Genomic DNA, 19,624 nt, shown 5'->3' with positions numbered 1-19,624 from the left:
CGCGATTGTAGAGGTGCATGGGATGGCTCCACTTTTTTTCGTCTGCTTTAATGTAAATGTTATTGGTTTATGACGAATACTTTATTTTCATATTTGCCAATGATTTTGCTTAGATTACTTATAACCTGCATTTGTACTCAAAATTGATCACAATTGCAATCTGTATTGCATGTATCTTTTCGATCCTTTGGTATATGTATTAGCGTTTGCATGCTTGATTCGAAGAAGTCAAAATTTTAAACCCTTACATGTAACATTTAAACTTTATGCTGATGTATCTAGATTTTTTAGTTGCGTTCAAACATGCACTGTTTTCTATGGTATGTAACATTTATTTGATTCTTGTAGCCACATACTACAATAAAGTAACTGGTGAGGGTTTTTGAATAAAGAGCACTTTTTTACAGATCTGTCGGAAGGGAAATACAGTTATTTCAGTAAATATCTATTATACAAGCACTGAAAATTCGTAAATGAAGCTAAGCCAGCAAACCTTACTGAGGGTTTTAATTAACAATATTGTCTTGTATATGAAACAGTATAGTTCCTGTTCTTTTTGAAAACCGTATTATTGGCGATAGTTGTTATTTGCTCCCGTTGCCAAAACTTGTTTTTCACTAATAGTTGAAGCCCTAATTAGAACAAAAATTATGGCAAGAATGCTAATGTTTTCGCTCGATCGAGTCCCACATTGTGTAATTCCTCTTTATGCAAAATACCAACATGCATTTTCACCTGTATGCTCGTTTGTTCAGGAATGCATTGAAGCTTTAAAAAAGGTTACAACAACATTAATCTTCCACATCTAACTGTATGTTTTTCACTCTTTTTATCCTTCCTGCTCTTTTCGGATAAGCAAGATGAACGGTTGCTTATGCTCAAGATAAAAGAATTGCACAGTTTACGATTGAAATGTCTGTAACTAATCTATTCTACTGATTTACTTTTTCATTTGGCATCAGTCCTTGACAGCATTATTTTGTTAATATTCTTGTCCCAGAGAATTAAACTTGCTGCTCAATCAACCAATCTCGTGACGAAGAATGAAGGGAAGGATTTTTTGTTTCGAAAATTCTCTTTTAACTTCGATTTTCAAATTTTTTTGTTGCATAATAGTTTTATCGGCCAATCATTAACATCCACTGATTGGGTGGTACTCACTAATCGCTAACTTTATCTCAAAATTGAGAACTTTGGGATACATATTTTCTTCCCGAATTTTTAAAGTTCTGATAGATATTATTCCTTTGTGATATTACTGTCATTTCAATGATTTATATTATATTTGATGAGCTTTTCAACTGAAGCTTTACGAAGATTAACCGGAGAAGAATAAAGTGTAAGATGAAAAAGATGTAACAATAAAAATTAATGGGGTAATTTGATAAGGCTCATCATATCCAGTCTATGTTATGGCGTCATTCTGTGGTTCATAACGAGCCAATTCAAAGCAAGGGCAAGAGCTCGTGCTGTTTTACACAAAATTACAGGATATAAAAGCTAGACTCTTCGTAATACGATTTTAATTCATATCCATCCATTTTCAGCCACTTTGTGATACAGTAATTATAAGTATATGTTATGAACGGTAATTATAGGCAGGCTAATTGTCCTGTGATATAGAAAATACTTATTTCTAAAACCATGAAGATAATTAGCACATTTCTTTGCAGAATTAACCGCCATTATTTTTCTAAAGAAAGCCTTGAGCGTCCAGCGTCAAAAGCGTTATATTCCATATAGAGAGACACGGAGAAGCACAACCACTGTAACATTCAACGCCGTAGTGGCCGAGGATGTGCTGTAACGGGATCATCTCATACTCATTGTATATTCAGACATTTATACATGTTTTACTGTTGTTCTTTATTGCATGATTTTATGTAATGAATAAAAAATGTTACTTTGTTTACTTCATTTCATATCTTGAGGATACAAACCACAAACTAAAATTCGAGGCATGAGTTGGAATATATGTTTTTCGACTGAGTTTGAATAGAAATGAATTAAATTATCAATCCATAAAATATAAAGAAACCGTAAGTTTTCTTACTGAAAAGTTTGTGTTATTAATCCTTAAGGGGCAAAGCATAATTTATTTTATCAAGTAAACTCGTATTGCAGAGTTTATTTGATGATTACAATAAATTATGTTTCAACTGAAACCACCATTGGACAGTGCTTTGAAATCCGACTTGCTCTTTTCAGTGTACTTGTACAGTGTATTTATATACAAGATTTAGCACACAATTTTAACATTGTGACAAAATCTTACAAATCTCTCCCACTTTACCTGGCAAACATTATTCAGGTTTCCAAATTGAATAAAATATTGTTGATTACTGAAAAGTTTGTGTTATTAATCCTTAAGGGGCAAAGCGCGGCAACTGGAATCTGCTTTCATCAAGTTCTTGTCGTTTCTGGATGAAGTGTAGGTTATGAGGATGATTACAATATTTAACGTCTGTACGTGTTTCAACTGTCTATCTTTTTTACCACCATTGAAACGTTCCACAATACTCTTTTTGTGAGGATATATCTTTTATCGTTATGTGTGTTTGTGAAGAAAGGATAAATTTAAAGCAATATGAGTTGCAACTTTGATGTCGGATTTTTTTGTTGCAAAATTGTAAATAACTATTTCAGTGACAGAAAAAAATAACGTTAATAAACTTCTCTTGTTCATATTTGTGATGGGAAAATTATTTATAAGCTTCAAAATTACATCACTGCCGTCCTGTACATTAATGATTTCATATATAAAACTGTATATTGGATTGTAAATGGAAATCTTTCCTCTGCTTTATTTTAGTCTAATTGATCTTAAAGATTTCTTTGTTAATACTTGAATCTTGGAGATATTTAGCGGTTAGTACCTTTATATGTCTAGTGTGTATCTTGATCTCTGACCCTGTTACCTTGAAATCAATAGCGTCATCACTCTTTTAGGAAATCGAAATGAATGGTTTAAATTCTGTAAAGCAACGTGTTGTTAAAGTATTGCGCAAATATCTTACTTTGTTTAATTTTGATAAATTCCATACTTTGAAAGTGAACTGTTAGTTCCAGATGTACAAGTACAATTAAGTTCTTCTAAAACACAGCAATAAATATAAACACTTTCTTTTGGAGGTCCTCGATACACATCTTTACGTCACAAACGTAGAAAAAAGTACAACTGTATGCAAAAATAATATCCAAATTGAGAATGTTTACGATACTGTGAAATCACTAATTTTCGTGGGGGTATTTTTTGTTGTTTTTGAGTTATGCAGAGAACCACGAATTTATGACCACCACGAAATGGTAAATGTCATAATGTGGTTTTATCATTATTCGAGGAACACCAATATTCGTGGAGTATCCATTACTAATAAAAATTTTCCAACCACGAAATCAAATCCCCACAAACCAATATTTTTTCTTTAAACATAAAAAAAAATTCACCCCACGAAAATATGTGATTTTACAGTAAAATTATTTTAATTAAACATAGATTTTTGTTTTAAAAATTAAAGTATGAAAAGATTTTCGCTTTTTTAGGCAATGAAGGAAACAAACAAAAGAACAAATTAATTTTTACAATGTATTTCAACGGTAAAACAATGTTTTTTTTATGAGGCACAATGGCCTTATAAGTTACATGAGCATCATGCAACAACTTTCTAACCATTGAATTTGGTTCATGTTTTAAACCAGAGGCCATTGTATTCACAATTTTGAAAGAGGCATAATTGCTCATCATAACGTTACACTTAGCATGGTTAGTTTGGTTACTTAATATTCATAGGCAGAAAAGGGGAACCAAAAAAAACATTTCAACTAATTAGTAATATTCATCAATAATCAGTTGTACCCCCACCCACAGAAAACCCTGACCTTGGAGCCACACATTTCACAATTTTGAAAAACGCACCCTCGCTTATCACAAATGTTTGATCAATACCAAGGAGCAAATTTCAAAGCATAAATTCATTTTCAGTATATAACTAGAACTGTCAGAAAGGGACAGATGCCCCCTCCCCGCTGGATTTTAAAGAGAAGTTGGCATACCACGAATATTTATGAAACCAAGAGATGTTCACAATTTGCTGAAACATATAGAGTAAAAATATAAGTGCTCATTATACATGTATTTTAAATGAATGCAACTAAGGTGCAGTCTAATAAAAAAAAATCAATACTGAAGTTATGGACCAGACACAAATAATGGACTTTGTGAACCGACCATGGACTTGCATAAATGTCCTTGGGTCAAAATCATTAAACACCCTTAGGTCATAAGCAATCTGTGCAAAATGGGAACTAATCACATTCATCGATAAGAAAGATATGGACCAAACACGAATTATGAACTTTATTCTGTCAGTGTCATTGAACTTGCATAAATGACCTTGGGTCAAAGTCATGACACACATAAGTAATGTTTGTGTAAAACAGGAACATACCAAGTTTATACATCAGAAAGATATGGGCGACACACAAATTATGATTTTTTTTCTTTCAGTGACCTTGAACTTGTACGAATGACCTTGGGTCAAATCATGACACATCCTAAGGTCATGAGCAATCTCTGTAAATTGGAAACTCAAGGCTTATCCATTAGAAAGATATGGACCGAACATGAATTATGAACTTTTTTCTTTCATTGAACTTGCCCAAATGAACTTTGTTCAGGGTAATGACACACCCTCATGTCATGAGCAATCTTTGTGTAAAAAGGGAACTAACCAGGTTCATCCATATGAAAGATTTAACCCGGCACGAATTATGAATGCTTTCTTTCAGTGATCTTGAACTTACCTAAATGACCTTGGGTCGAGATCAAGACACACCCTTAGGCCATGAGCAATCTTTGTGTGAAGTAGTAGGGACACGTTCGCACAGACAGACGGACAAACATGGTGATTTTTATATAACCCCCCAAACTTCATTTGCGGGGGGGGGGGTTATAATTAGAGACGTAGTAATAAAGGTAGTTCATTTGCTCTAGACCCAGGAGCAGCGGAGTAGAATTTCAGAGTTAATGCATTTTCACTATATAATTTAATTTATAGCCCCGTCCTAATAATAGAACCCCTGACCCTGGAGCAATGAAATTCACAATTTTAGAAGAGGCGCCCTTCCTCATCATAACTTTGTATGTTGTAAGTTTGTTTAATACCCAAGAGCAGAGAAGAAGATTTTCAAAGAATTAATGCATTTTCACAAAATATATTCTACAAAGCTCCGCCCGAACACCAGGACCCCTGACCCTGGGGCCTTAAATTCATAATTTTAGAAGAAGCGTCATTATTCATCATAACTGTACATTAAAGAATTTGTTTGTAACATACCCAGGAGCAGAGAAGAAGAATTTCAAAGAAATCATGCATTTTAACTAATCTAGATAGCTCCGCCCTAGCACTAGAACCCTGGGGCCATGAAATTCACAATTTTGGTAGAGACTCAATGCTTAATACATTCATGCCAACAGTTTGACTGCTTGATGTCAAGGGTAAAGAAGATTTTTAAAGATAGCATTCATTTTTGTGGTTTTTGCCCCACCCCTCAGGACCCAGGGGGACCGGGAGCATGAAACTCACCATGTTTTCTCTTCAGCAATAGATACTATTTATCAAAATTGGTTGAGCAGAGAAGAAGCTGAAATTTTCAAATGTTAACACTCGACGCACGACGACGTACGAAAACGGTTGCAATAGTAAAAAGTGCCGATTTATCACATCGATAGTTTCAAGAACAAAGAGTATAGTCTGAGAAAACTACAGTGTTGTACAAAACAAGACTTGAGATATCGATGGTACCAACACTTTATTTTTGTTCTTCTTATTTCATGTCAACTTGTTTTCAAATTTCAGACAAAGATGAACAATATATTTTTGGTTTTAACACATGCTGCTGTTATCTTCCTAGTAATAAGATGGGAGCGTTTGTAGATTTACATTCTTGTAACCGGTGTCATTGTGGTAGAACTCTGATATGTATCATCACCATCTACTTTGGATAATGTCGTGTAACGCTTCTTCTTGTAGCATCCAAACATCTGCTTAAAGCCTGTAAAATAGGAACAAGGAATTGATTTAAGGGGAAAACGTATCTCCCTTCATGGCGTTCTTACGCCTAATGTGGGTGGAACATCTGTCAGAAAATGAACCGTTTGGTGTGTGATACGGGAATTGTTCGTAAATTTTTCATGTGTTGAAGTTCATTTAAAGGACAAAAGCATGACATCTATTTTTATTGTATCTTCTGATGTTTGTTGTTAATTAAAGAAACTGGAGGTACCTAGGATGTAGCTGTCTGGACAAATCAAAATAATTAACTCTTTTTTTATGAATTATTATTCCTCTGTTTGTTTATATTAATTTATTGTTACAACGTACGTTTAAGATTTTCCAATAGAAATTTATTTATATTAAACGTGTTCTTTATAAACAATTTTTTTTCAGAAATAACTTAAAACATGACGACTTAATAAAGGAAAACTATACTAATTTATCTCGGTATTAGATATTTCACTTACCGAAGGGTCAGTGGACCTTAATAATACGATAATCTGAACGGATAAATCATTTCAAGAAAATCCGATCCTCAGCCAGGAAGGATAACTCTTAACATTATTTGATAGAAACTGAAGTCTTTTCGTGCAATAATTTTTATTTTTTGCATTTCATTATGACTGGAGATTCTTTGAATAGTTAGAATCGGTCTGGTAACATTTGATATTTCTACCCAATGAAGTATGGAAATAAAATGCGTTTTAATAAGCCCATTGAAATCGAATGTCCTCTAATCTAGCCGTAGATATCAATGTTATCAAATAAGAAGTGATCTGAATAAGTCAGAAAATACGTTATTTTCTCCAAATGCCTGGATACCTATATTTTTTATATTATAAAATATATTTATTTTTTTCATTAGACAATGCAAACCAAGTACACTGTACACTGATTCGCATTTCGTGAACATATATTAGACGTTTATTCATTTCAATGATGAATTGTCATGGGTAAACATTATTGTAAGAATTCAGAGATAGTTTTTGTGAGCATTTTCCATTACCAAACTCCGGATTTTCAAGACCTGAGAATATTGGACCACCTTAACAATTGACAAGTCGATTAGTTATTGCTTAACGCTGAAATGATTATTTGAATACTGGTTTATCAAAATTGTGGGGGGTTCTATATGGCAGCCTCTACCCGAGCCTTCTTTTTATCAAAAAGTAGAAAATGGTCATTTGCAAGTTCATAGGATTTTTTTTTTCAAAAAGCTATATGGGGTTTGTGAATCTCCATATTTCAGTATAAGGAAACTTGAAACGTGCAATTTAATACTGAAGCCCTGTTTTATAGAACAATATCAACATGACTGTGTGATAGTAAGTTAAAGAGGAAAAAAACAGAATAAGATGAATTGAATTTTGTTCCTTTTTCAATTTATCTCTTTGTATATCACTTGCATAAAAATTGAAAACAAAATAAGAAAACAAATTTTATGGGTTATTGACGTTAAAATACAGAGGTTCATTTTCGGAGGTTTCTTGATTGTAATTAAGAAAATATGTGCAATCGAATAGGTGGATAGTTAGATCTGTGATGAGATTTTAAGCTCTAATTACTTGTGGATGTAGCAAATGATGATTGTTGCTTATTACTACTACCTTTTCTGAAATTGTCGTTAAATCCTGCGTAAAGTAGAGGATTAAGGGCACTGTTGGAGAATGCAAGAACCTGGGCAATGTAATAGAAGTCTTCAAATCCATCCCATAGCTGAAAAAAATACAACTTAAATATTGACAGATTTATACACTATCTAGTGAAAAGATTCATTTTCTTTTGGGAAATCGAGAAAACCCGGATTAGCTTACCGTGTCTGTTAGAGGTTTATATTCCGAATATAAAACGGCTAATTGCAATGGCATCCAACACAATCCAAACACTGCCAGGATAAAAACTAACATAATGACGACCTATAAAAACATTCAAACATGTAGGTTAATTGTATGGATAATTATCTTTGTAAAAGTTGACATATTTGAAATTATGCACATTGATTTAAAAAGATGTTTAAAAAGTACTTTTATGCACTTTGGAGACAGTGGACGACATGATTTATGGTCAGTAACGTAATATGGAGATAACGAACAGTGTTCAAGATTAAAAGTCCATAAAACAATACAAAATAGGAGCAGAGCAAATACGGACCTCAAAACAGTAGAGGTGGGATCAGGTGTCATGGAGGAGTGAGCATCCCCTTCCGACCGGTCGCACCCGCTATTTCAGTGTATAAATAATCGACTAACAATTAGTATGAAAAAAGTTAGTCAGCATTTGACAATGATAAATTGAATTTGCTGACTTTGCGAGCAGTAGCAAAATCAAAACATTGGTATTCCATAAATACTAAAACGCATCTTACATCTAAGATGCGATGAAATGTACACGACATTTACAATAGCCTGCTAGTGTGTTCGCAAAGTTTGTATGGTATTAAAAGTCAGGAAAAATGAATTGAAAAAGCAGTGCTTCACCTTGCGTCTGGCGTACAGTACTCATGAGGAGAGGAACGGTTTAGACGTGATTTATTTATGTCTATCTTAATTGTGAAATAATGTATCAAAATCTTGAAATATAGTCTGTCAGCGTGAGTTCCTGACGGAAAAGTATCCTGAAAGCTGCTGTAGATTTTTTGTACCAAGTAGCTTCGCCTCCAACTGTGATCACGACAAATTACCGTCGATAATTCAACAAACATTCCTATATGATTTCAATTTTCCAAATAATTAAAAAGGGTAAAGCATATTGATAGATTATGTATCAACAGCATATCTAAAGCATGCCTTAAACGTATTACTGCGGATTCTCCAGGCTTAGATGTGATAATCGAATTTCAGGAAAAAGTCTATATTTATATTCTCGTTTCTCACATTGTGATAAGGTGAGCATCTGGTACTTAAGGTTTATTTATTATATAATTGAGGATTAACTGTTATAAATTCTTTACGCACTTTATCATTTTATTGATGAATTTTTAATCCTCGCGAACTTTCGTCACTAAATTCATGTACAAGATACACGTACGCAATAATAAAAAATGGAAAAGATATTCAGAAGGATGGAAAACAGATAAAAAATATTTTCTGTTTAAATTGTGCATAAATGCAAATACTGTATTAATATCAATATAAATTATAAACGAATAGTAGTATAGTGTCAGTTTGCCCTAGCTGCTATCTCGAATCACTCGAAAATGCTTTGGTAGACTTTAAAATAATTCAATTTCTGAATGGTTTGTTAAATGCACTACCTGAATTGATTATAGCTTTCTGGAAATTAAAAGCAATAAAGATCTGTGCCATTTTCATAATGCTTTGTTTAACTTGAAAATGGCTTGATCTTTCACCTGAAGGAGATGGTAAACATAAAGTTACAGATTTGACTTGATACATGTACATGTAGGCCTGTATGTAGGTTTGGCGGTGATTCTCTCCTTACGCTCAATAAAAATAGGCAAAATTAAAACGCTTTGCATTGCTTGGTCTAAAACTTACTGACCATATCTCATTCCATCCACTGTCGCTATAAAACTATGAAACGGTATAAGTAGAACACCCCCATCACGTGAGAGACCAACTAATCGTAAGCCATTATTCAGTTTCACATAAAAAAAAATCAACATACGAGACTAGGTTAAAACAATATGTGTTTGTGAAACACTGATGCCCCCGTATGGCAACATATCAAAGATTAAACTTTTCATAAATGTCGATGGATCGATGTCAATTCTGGCTTGATTTACAGATTTGCTCATTTGTGAGGGTATGCGCCTCTCTTTGGTGCTCCTTGTTACTTGTTGAAATATTTTGGTCTCACTATTCCAATATATTTATTAACAAGATGTGTTTGTGAAACACTGATGCCCCCGTATGGAACACAGCAAACTTTTCTTAAATGCAAATTTTATATATTGTTATTCTCACTGGAAATACAATTGTGAAATATGAAAGTAGGCCAAGGTTAAAGTTTTTTCACAAACAGACAGACAGACAGACGGACGGACATGACAAGAACTATATACCCCCGAAACTTCGTTTACGGGGGCATAAAAACTTCGTTTATGGGGGCATAAAAAGTATAATTATATAAAAGATTTATAAAATCATTAATGTTACCTTTCTTTTAACTTTCGTTTGTATATTAACCTCTTTCGTCGTTCTTTCACCGGGTGCTTTAGAAGTCCACAGTGTCCTTATAACACAACAGTAGGCCACAGCCATTACAACAAGTGGAATGAAATAAAGAATAAACGATATGCATGTATAGTAGGCCACTCTGCCAGGTCGGATTTCAGCAGAGTTACCGCCCACTGCATTGAGTTCCCACGTGTCGTCACACCACATTTCTGTGTAGTCTAGCCATTGTCTACTCATCAGTTCTTTTTTCACCAACATAGGTACTCCAGCTGCTATGGAGAAGACCCATATAAGTATGAGGCTGTGGTAAGCTTTACGTTCTATAACATGGGCCTTCATGGCATAAACTATTCCAAAGAATCGGTCACAAGCAATCAACATAAGAGACATGATGCTGGCCACTAACGAAGTCACTGCAATTAAAAAAGCAACATTGCAAAGGATTAAACTAAGTCATGGATATTTCTTTTTGCATCGTTAAACATATACGACCATCAGAGTATGAATTTAAGATTGACCAACAATGCTAAATGCTGAAACAGAATATCACTATGTAATTAAGGCAGGAAGTCACACATAATAATATTTAAACCTTGGGCTAAGGCTTATTTGCAGTTAAAAACGTTTCCAAGGTCTTGGATCATGGTATGAATCAAAAAATTTACATAAAAGGTGAATATAATGTATTTCTAGTTTTTCAAAACATTCAGTATGTGGGAGTCTGGCATATTAATTTGTTTACAGTTCTGCGGTAGTTTAACCCCCCTTATAATTCCTATAATTCCGCCTTATTGATTGGTTTCTCTATTAACTGATCTGTATCCCAGATACCAAAATGATCCAGTAAACACGCCAAGGAGCCCTGACTACAGTCTAAATGCACTTCATTTTACGTTAGGTTAGTTTTATTCTTAGACTTATGTTTTTAATACAACACAAGATTTATCAAAAATAAAATAATACTTTATTTACTAAAAAATCTTAAAATGTATATATTTTTTCGAGATCTGGATTTTAGAGTGTATTTCACTTTTTTTTTTAAATATAAAGCTTCACTTTCGCACTTGTATTTTCACTTTCTTTGGGGGTTGTTGAAAGGAAAGTAATTTCTATATAGGCAAAATAACCATCTTAGCTAAACTAAAATGTTAATGTACTTGAAGTCAGATCAGGGTCATTATCTGCCAATAAGATTTACTCTAAATCTTTTCCACCATTTCGACGAACATTTCACATGTTAGTGTGTAAATTTATAAGATGTAATTATGCCCCGTTATTTATTCTTAGTCGTATAAAATAATTGAGAAAAAATGTGTACGTCCTTATAGGACTGGGCCAAAGTATCGATATTTTGGTATACTGTAAACCAACTTTTATTCGCGACGACTTTATTTCGCGATTTCATGAGAGTAAACTAGATCGCGACGATTAATTTTCGCGATGAAGCCTGTTTTGATCTGTTGTAATAGACACAGAGACTTTAAGGAATGGTTCGCGGCGAGAAATATTCACGATGACGAGGCTCTCGCGAAACTCGCGAAAATTTCTCGCACGCGAATAAAAGTTGGTTTACAGTATTGCAATGCAACGACAAGAAATATCGTATTGCAATACATTTTTGTAATACCGATAAACATGCATGTACCGGTACATGTAAAATGCTGGGGGTTTCAAACATTAAGTTGCCTGAGACGTTTGTGATTAGGCCAAACAATCAGACAGAAACTGTACGTTGTATGGGTGAAATTGATGGATGGATGTATTTCAGTGCATAAACATGATAACTGTAATCAAAACAAGATTTTTTCCATTTGGTTACATATAATAGTTTTCTGCGTGTACGTGGAAGTAAATACATGTATAGAAGAAAACAACAATAACAAGAAAATGTCATTTTGATTTTCGTTAAAAGTACACGTGTTAGGCTCCAAAGTCCGATGGTCTCGCCAAACCCCGATGGCCTGCGCCAAACCCCGATGGCTCGGTGTCTTTACGGACGCCAAAGTCCGATGGCTCGTTTCCTATGAGACAGGTTACGCTAAAGTGCAATGGTCTGACACGTCGGTGCGGATGAACAATCAACGTTTATGACGTCACAATAATCCGACGTCAATCCTTGACGCCGTTGTCCTGCATTCAAAAGCCATCATTTCTGAATTTGTACTTGAATACAGTTTTATTGATTTTGCTAACTGCTCGCACACCACTCGATTGATTAGGTTTAGTCCTCGCATTGCACAACCTGAGAGATTTAGCGTTAGTCCTCGTACACTGTAGTCGAATGATTAAGGTTAGTCTTGCACCCATCCACGATATCTAGGTTATTGTTAATACACACTTTTCGAGCGTTAGTCTGACGCAACTATCTGAGAGATAAGGGTTGGTTTTCGCATTTATTTATATATATACTTGTTTTTAAGATCTTGGCATTGCGCGACATTGAGGTTTGGTGCAGTGGTACTATGACGTCATAAACGTTAATTGATTTCCGCACCATCGGACTTTGGCGTGTCAGACCATCTGGAATTGGTGCAGACCATCGGACTTTGGAGTCCTCCTACACATGTATTAAAATACATACCGCAATACAGTTGAATATATGGCAATATATCCCAATACGAGATCCCTAGACAATACCCAGCCCTACATCCTTATTGATACTTGTTTCGTTTGCATAAAAACTTTTTTTTTTCAAATGACCTTTAGGAAGAGCGTTAACTCTAAAATAATTATTCACTAGTCACTATCACAACGTTTCTTCATAGAATAAATCTCTTAAACATTGAATGATTTGTCTACGATTTTCCCAGAATGGAACGTTAAATTTACTGCATTTTCTTTTGTCTACATCTTTGATAAGGAAAAATAAAATCGATTTCTTGTGTCTAGGTTTTTAATTTCCTCTGTGCATAAAGAGCACATGACCCCCCCCCCCCCCTCCCCAACAAAAAAAAAATAATAATAATCGAAAACTACTTCTAGAGTATTTCTGTTGATACAAAATTTAATCAAACTAATACTAATTTATACTTAACTAGGTTTGTTACAAATGCATATTACCATTTAAAAAAAAACATTTTACAGGGCTTGACGTATTGGTAAAAGTATTCATTCCTTTTACAAACACGTGTTTTTCCTTTCAATTTTTAAGTCCCAATGACTAATTAATCTGAAACTCATTGTAGATTGTTAATTAGTGAAAGACACTTATGCTGTTTGTACTGTTCATATCCACTTTAACACACATGTATTTATTGCTAGCGACTACGTAAGTCCAAATGCCTTGAATACGATGTACGCATGCTCGGCTTCACGGTCAAACTGTGTGAAAACTACTATAGATAGACCGTACGATAACGATTTCGTTGTATCATATTGTGGCATTAAATAATTATGTTTATTTAATGTGTAGCTTACATTTTAAAGGTAACTTAACATTTGTAATACTTCAAAATTTTTTTACGACTTAGAACAACCAAAAAAAGACTATAATTTCTGATTGGTCAATTCAGCTAATCTTACAAATTCCAGAGACAATGTTCACTATAAAAGTAACGAATAAATTCATTATTTATATTTTTAAAAAATCTCATATGTATGGCTTTTAACCCAACATTTCTTGACAAAGATGACCCAAAGGACCAAGCTACTTCACATCTTCACATTCAGAACTCTCTAGATTTCTTTCTAAAACATACACTTTGAGTTATTTTCTATATTTCCTTAAACTCCCGAGGCCCTGTTTTTTTTCGTTGCTACAATGCCATTCTATTCTTAAACCAGCCCATACAATGCCCCAATCGGCATCTTCTCTATATTACATGTATATAGAGTTTCCCCCTCTCCGGTAAAGGTCATAAATGTTCTGTTGTGCCAAAACTCCAATAGGTCATCACAAATCCCTCCCCCCCGTCGTTTCTTTACCTATGTGTCTATAAAATACATTTCACAAAACAATTATAACTTTATCACTCTTCAGCCTCGATAAACAATGATTTCAGCAAAATAAATCACTTGATCAAGGATCCTCCTTTCTGTGTTTAAAAATTGCTGCGGTGTTGCCTCACCTATCTTTTTTAAAAGATAAACTTGTAATCTATCAGTATACGTATTTGAAAACACACACAAACATTTCTGTTGAAATCTTCCTCACGAAAAACAGAAGTAGATAGGATAGCCAGGCACTTGATGACAGCATCAGCTAATGAAGAAAATTTGTTTTATCTGCATCTGGTATTCTACAGTGCACTGTGTACTGGGATATGATTACAGTTATACTGCAAGAATTCACTGGTGTTTTAGAGATTTTTGTCAAAAGACCTAAAGATAAACATGTAATTATACCAACCGTTATCGTAGATACTAGTACACTGGCCCGAAGACTTACTCATTCAAGACTAACAATAAGTAATATTGAATGTTATACTAGTGGTACTGTGAGCAATGAGCTCACTAAATGATACCCCCCGCCTCCCACATGAATAAAATGGGAGTGTCCATGTTTTGTTGTGGGAAACCCCCCAAAAAAGTAAAATAGGAGGTGCACAACGGCAATATGTAATAAAGATTCTGTGAAAGTTTCATCAAATTTCATTCAGTGGTATGAGAGGAGTTGCGGATAAGAGATGGGTACTCCAAAGCGTAACAGACGGACGGACGGAAGGACGGACGTACAGACGGACGGACGGACATAACGATTACCATATACTCTCCTGCTTTTCAAGCGGGGGGTATAATTAAATAAAAGTCTTCACATATTTAACTAAAAACAAATCGCAGAAATAAGGAAATAAAAAATAAGGAAGTTATCAAAATAATTTAATGAGCTTGGGAAAAATAACACAGTCATCATAAAATTTCTAAAAGTAATAAATCCGTCTCTCTATATTCTTAGTTAAATTAAACGAAATAAAACGTTAAATTTAATGAATCTTTCTTATTACTTTATTTTTTTAATTCTGATAATTAATTCAAACTAAATAAGTTTCTGTGATGTGCTTTTCCTCTTAAAAGACTAGCAAAAATATATATCTTAAATAATACGACAAAAGATGTGGCTGGTTTAGAAGATATTGACTGATTTTCTTAGTTGTTTGACTAAAAAAAAAAATCAAAAGCATCCTCTTGATACCGTTGACAGGCTCTAAGGTCGGTTTTGTGGATTTTATCTTGATGACGGTATTTTTTTAAAATGATTACATTCTGCATTGCTGATTACATTATACAAAAGCATTTACATGACTGTGAATTAAAATTAGATTTGTCTTATACAATTTTCTAATTCCATTAAGTAGGTGAGAACCCAAGGGAATGGTAGACTAGCACATGAAATTAAAGCTACAATGGAAAATATCCAGTTCATTGAATATTTTATCTGGGAAGATGAATATTTCCCTTCGTAGCACTTTCAGAAGTTATTGCAAAAACATTCAAAAAATTATCATATAGGATTTTAAAACGAGTTAAATCTTTGGAATAAACTGTTTCATGTGAACCCACCTTGAGCAAAAGCATTGAATTTGCAGAAAAAGGATCCAAGAATCCAGCCATCCGTCAGATCGTCCACGGTGCTCACCCAGTAACAAGAAAACGTCACGAGCAAGTCTGCCACCGCAAGGTTCACGATATAGAAATTGGTGGTTGTTCGAAGCCGTTTATTGTAAACCACCACCAAAATCACGAGGAAGTTTCCAATCAAAGACACCACAGTCGTAATTGTGCATGCAACAATTTTAATCAGAGCTTCTGCAAATGGTACTGATTTTTTCTCCTTTGGGTATGGAATTTGCGATAAATCGTAGTGAAAGTTGTAGTCATAGTAAGATCCATCATAATCAGGGTAGTGATGGGCGAAGTACGAACCATTAACTCCGGTATGGTTTTGTGCTAGTTCGCCGGTAATGTTATATCCCGTGTGATTTAATTCTTCAAATTCTGAATTAAAAGAACCCCAAAGATGAGACATTCCAGTAGAACAACAATACACAGTATCTTTTTAATTTAATGTATGAATAAACTATGACCCAGGTTATGTACCTAAAACAGACTTCATAATAAAGAAGTAAACAACACAACTCTATTGATGCTGGAATCGTTATGAAGACCGCTGAAACAGGTAGCGGTTAATAAGCCAAGGGGTCTGTCACACGTAACGTTTGCTGAAGTGTAAATATCGATGCGTGAACAACTTACTGGAATCATTTTTGTTTATGCTATAATATACTGCCTCTGTTAAGTCGTACTTAACATGATTTGTAGGTATGTGTTAATGACGCTTTATACATAATATTGACGATTACAAAAAGAAAAAACACTACCATCCCTCTTTTCTGCCCTCGATTCCTCATTCCGTATATTACGATTTTTTTTAGTAATTATTTCATGGTGTGTAAGTGATTGAGTATCCACTCAGTTTTCCCATATTAAAGATGGGATGTTTAGAAACAGTTTTCACAGTCTGGGGTATAAGGGTTATCAGAGGAGGACAAAGGCAAATCCTTTGGGAGGGAAATTGCCTTACAAATACCAGTATGACATTTACAGCATGCAGAGTGTGTGATTATGGGTGGCAAAAAAGTTAAATTTTAACTATGAGGAAATGAATACTTGCAATTTTCAATGCATAATCTTGAAAGAAATCCATAATTGTAACTTGACGGATAGTTTTTCTGAACTTCCATATTACATCCAATAATTGATTGAATGTGTTCATTCACATTGATTTCGCTGTTCAAGTGTGACTTCGTAGGTTCATAATATGCCTTCGAAGTGGTAGTGTTGGGGTCCCCCCTAAAATATCTGATCAAGCTGTCAATGTTAAAAAATCTTGTATCTGTGGATATGGGATGGAAGGGGGTTTGAACCTTCCCCCAATCTTCTCGAATTTTTCCCCAAATGCTGGGATTAGCCAGTGCTCGGCAAAAATTGTGGGTTATAGTGTCTACATGTACCAGCATTTATATAATATTTCTTTTGCATATTAACTAAAGTCAATACGAAAAAAATTTTGGTGTAGCCGTTTATAAACTGTTAATAATTCATTATAATAAGCTATTTATAGACAATGCATGCCAATGTTATTGCAGAAGTTACGTCAATCATGCAACACTGAATTTAATTCACGAAATTTTTGTGCGTGTTGCGCTGAAAATATTTGCAACTTGCATATGACTTGCTGATTTCCCTCCTTACTAGCCTTCAGTTCTGGGTTCACTGTTCTTTAGTTAAGAGTTAAACGATTGTGGCACTCTGTATTACCCACCCTAATATATTCATGGAAAGCTTTTCTTTGGAAAAAAATTGCCGCCCGAGTGTCCCGCTAGTCCTTTGAGCATCGGGAGTGCTCTTGTACAACTTTAATCATACACAACGTGAAAGCCGATTAATATTCTTACTTTACTATTCTGTCTTTAATATGGCTGTCGTGAGAACATCGTTCAATGAACAGAAAAGAAACAGCATATCCAATTGATACGAAAAAATCCCTACTTACTTTCCACACTAGAATGCAGCTTCAGTGAACAAATTAAATTAACATGAGGCAGATAATAATATTATTGATTTTCAATGGGAAAAGCTGATTTATTTACTTCTCGAATGATAAATAGTAATGATTTTAGATAATGTGAAAGAGTGTTTTCAGCTACGAAAACTCCTTTAGGTAGGTCCACAGGGGTGGATGAACTAGTCATTCTAGTGCTCATTGCAAATTGAATATTTCTATTGGTTGGAAAATAAATTCGGATAACTTTTTACAGATTTTTTTTTAACGGCAGAAACTCTCATGATGGAGAAATTTGGATCTTAAAATTTATAGTCATTCCTTCAAATCAAAGTGTTTTTTTTTCTATCTTCGTAATAGGGAGACATAATTTTTACTTTGAAATTAGTGCGTAGTAGAAAAATACAATGGTTAAAATACAGCAATAGCATACAAGCGTTTAATAATGATTAATATTATTTGTTTGATTACGTTCAGATACCGATAAGATACAATTTTAGACAGAGAACCAATGTTTAATGCATGGGTGTACAGATTTGATATAAACCTTAGCTTAATCACCAACACTTGATGCATTCCCGTTTACCAGTTTTAAGGCTTATGTTTTTCCTACCATAAAATGAATAGTTACTTACTAATAGCTTTTTGAGTCATCGGAATTGTTCAAAACAATGGAATATAAAGCGCTATTGAACTGGAAAAATTACACATATCAGTTTGAAAATCTGATGCTTTGAATAAGCAGATCAACTGAGGAACGTGCCTACGGACACGGAAAAGGTCGACAAATACAAACCCTCTCCTGAAGTGCTGAGTACACAGAGGGTTGAGGCCAGGGATAAAGAAAGGAAATAAAACCACATGGCTCCCACAACATCTAAGGAGTTTTTATATGTACAGATGACCCCGTACAATGGAATACTCCAGTAATTAACGTCGTGATGACACTATTAAGAAAAATCAGAATTAAGTTCTTATATTTATCTTATTGATACAACAGCCTCCCAAATGATTATCATAGCAAAGTCTGTTTTGTTCTAGGAAACCCGAAACAAGTACATGTATCGGGTCAAAAAGTAAAATAAGGTGCACAATGGTATTGTGCAGTAAAGATTCTGTGAACGCCTCATTAAATTTTGTTCAGTGGTACGTGATAAAAGGTTGTACATGGACTTTGTGTTTCACATTTATAGAAAAAAATTGTGTATATTGATCGTCGGTTACACATGTAGTTGTGTTTAAGACTTCCTTGACATAAAAATAAATAACGAAATCTAGTTTTAAAGAAACAAAAAGAAAATATGGAGAGTTTATAGAAAGACTATCGGCCCTAGTTATACAAATGTTTCATAAGAGGATATTTTTTAAAGAAAATATTAATGGTAACCTAAATATAAGATTCGTGCTAAGTGTAATGACTTCAATTTTTCAATCGTTAACTCCCTGACTTCTGTTGCAATATACCTATATGGGGTTTATGTCTCTCAGTTGACTCGATAGCATGATCTACGTTTGTTCAATTTCTAAACAGGACAGGCTATCGACAAGCAAGTTGATGAAACAAGGATATCAACAATCTCGTTTCAAGTAATAATTTCGTTAGTCTCTAGTTGGTTAGTCAGCAAATACATTGATTATGAAACATGGAGATAACGAACAGTATTCAAGATCAAAAGTCCATAAAACAATAAAAAAAAACAGGAGCAGAGCAAACACGTACCTCAACAACATCAGAGGTGGGATCGGGTGCCATGGATGAGTGAGTATCCCTTGCCAACCGGTCAAACCCGCCGTGTGCTCCTTGTCATTATCGGGAAATAATGGAAAAATCCATTAAATCAATTCAGTGTATATTAGTAAATTATGGACTAAAAATTAGTATGAAAAACGTCAGTCAGCATTTGAATCAATGATAAATTGTATTTGCT

The 19,624-nt window shown here is 34.2% G+C and overlaps 2 protein-coding genes across 4 annotated transcripts in view; one reads left to right on the top strand and one right to left on the bottom strand.

Moving 5' to 3' along the window:
• The window catches only part of LOC134266003 (QRFP-like peptide receptor), a 179,760-nt gene extending 177,850 nt beyond the window's left edge, over positions 1 to 1,910 (top strand). For all 3 annotated transcript variants that reach the window (XM_062748228.1, XM_062748234.1, XM_062748220.1), the window contains one exon: positions 1,674 to 1,910. In XM_062748228.1, the coding sequence (XP_062604212.1) occupies positions 1,674 to 1,743 (70 nt within the window). In that variant the 3' untranslated portion in view covers positions 1,744 to 1,910. The remainder of the gene's footprint in view (positions 1 to 1,673) is intronic.
• A 3,886-nt stretch (positions 1,911 to 5,796) lies between these two features.
• Positions 5,797 to 16,375, bottom strand: LOC134265386 (QRFP-like peptide receptor). Its single transcript, XM_062747601.1, has 5 exons — positions 15,695 to 16,375; positions 10,175 to 10,608; positions 7,871 to 7,972; positions 7,664 to 7,772; positions 5,797 to 6,054 (listed from the first exon to the last, which is right to left on the bottom strand). Exons 1-5 carry the CDS (start codon positions 16,158 to 16,160, stop codon positions 5,939 to 5,941), a joined length of 1,227 nt encoding a protein of 408 aa, XP_062603585.1. The 5' UTR covers positions 16,161 to 16,375; the 3' UTR covers positions 5,797 to 5,938.
• Between the last annotated feature and the right edge of the window lie 3,249 nt (positions 16,376 to 19,624).

Source organism: Saccostrea cucullata, unplaced genomic scaffold, assembly GCF_032062105.1.
Source record: "Saccostrea cucullata isolate Sc308-1 unplaced genomic scaffold, CSIRO_AGI_Scuc_v1 ctg157, whole genome shotgun sequence".
Classification (NCBI taxonomy): Eukaryota; Metazoa; Mollusca; class Bivalvia; order Ostreida; family Ostreidae; genus Saccostrea; species Saccostrea cuccullata.
The sequence above is the reverse complement of the archived record's forward strand: the minus strand, read 5'-3'. Positions and strand labels throughout refer to the sequence as shown.

Excerpts from the sequence above, each read along its gene's own strand:
- LOC134265386 (XM_062747601.1), bottom strand. The coding sequence starts at position 16,160 with ATGTCTCATCTTTGGGGTTCTTTTAATTCAGAATTTGAAGAATTAAAT. Across the intron at positions 10,609-15,694 it reads ATTCAATGCTTTTGCTCAAG|TGACTTCGTTAGTGGCCAGC; the intron begins GTGGGTTCACAT and ends TTTTAATTGCAG. Across the intron at positions 7,973-10,174 it reads AAACGAAAGTTAAAAGAAAG|GTCGTCATTATGTTAGTTTT; the intron begins GTAACATTAATG and ends ATGTTTTTATAG.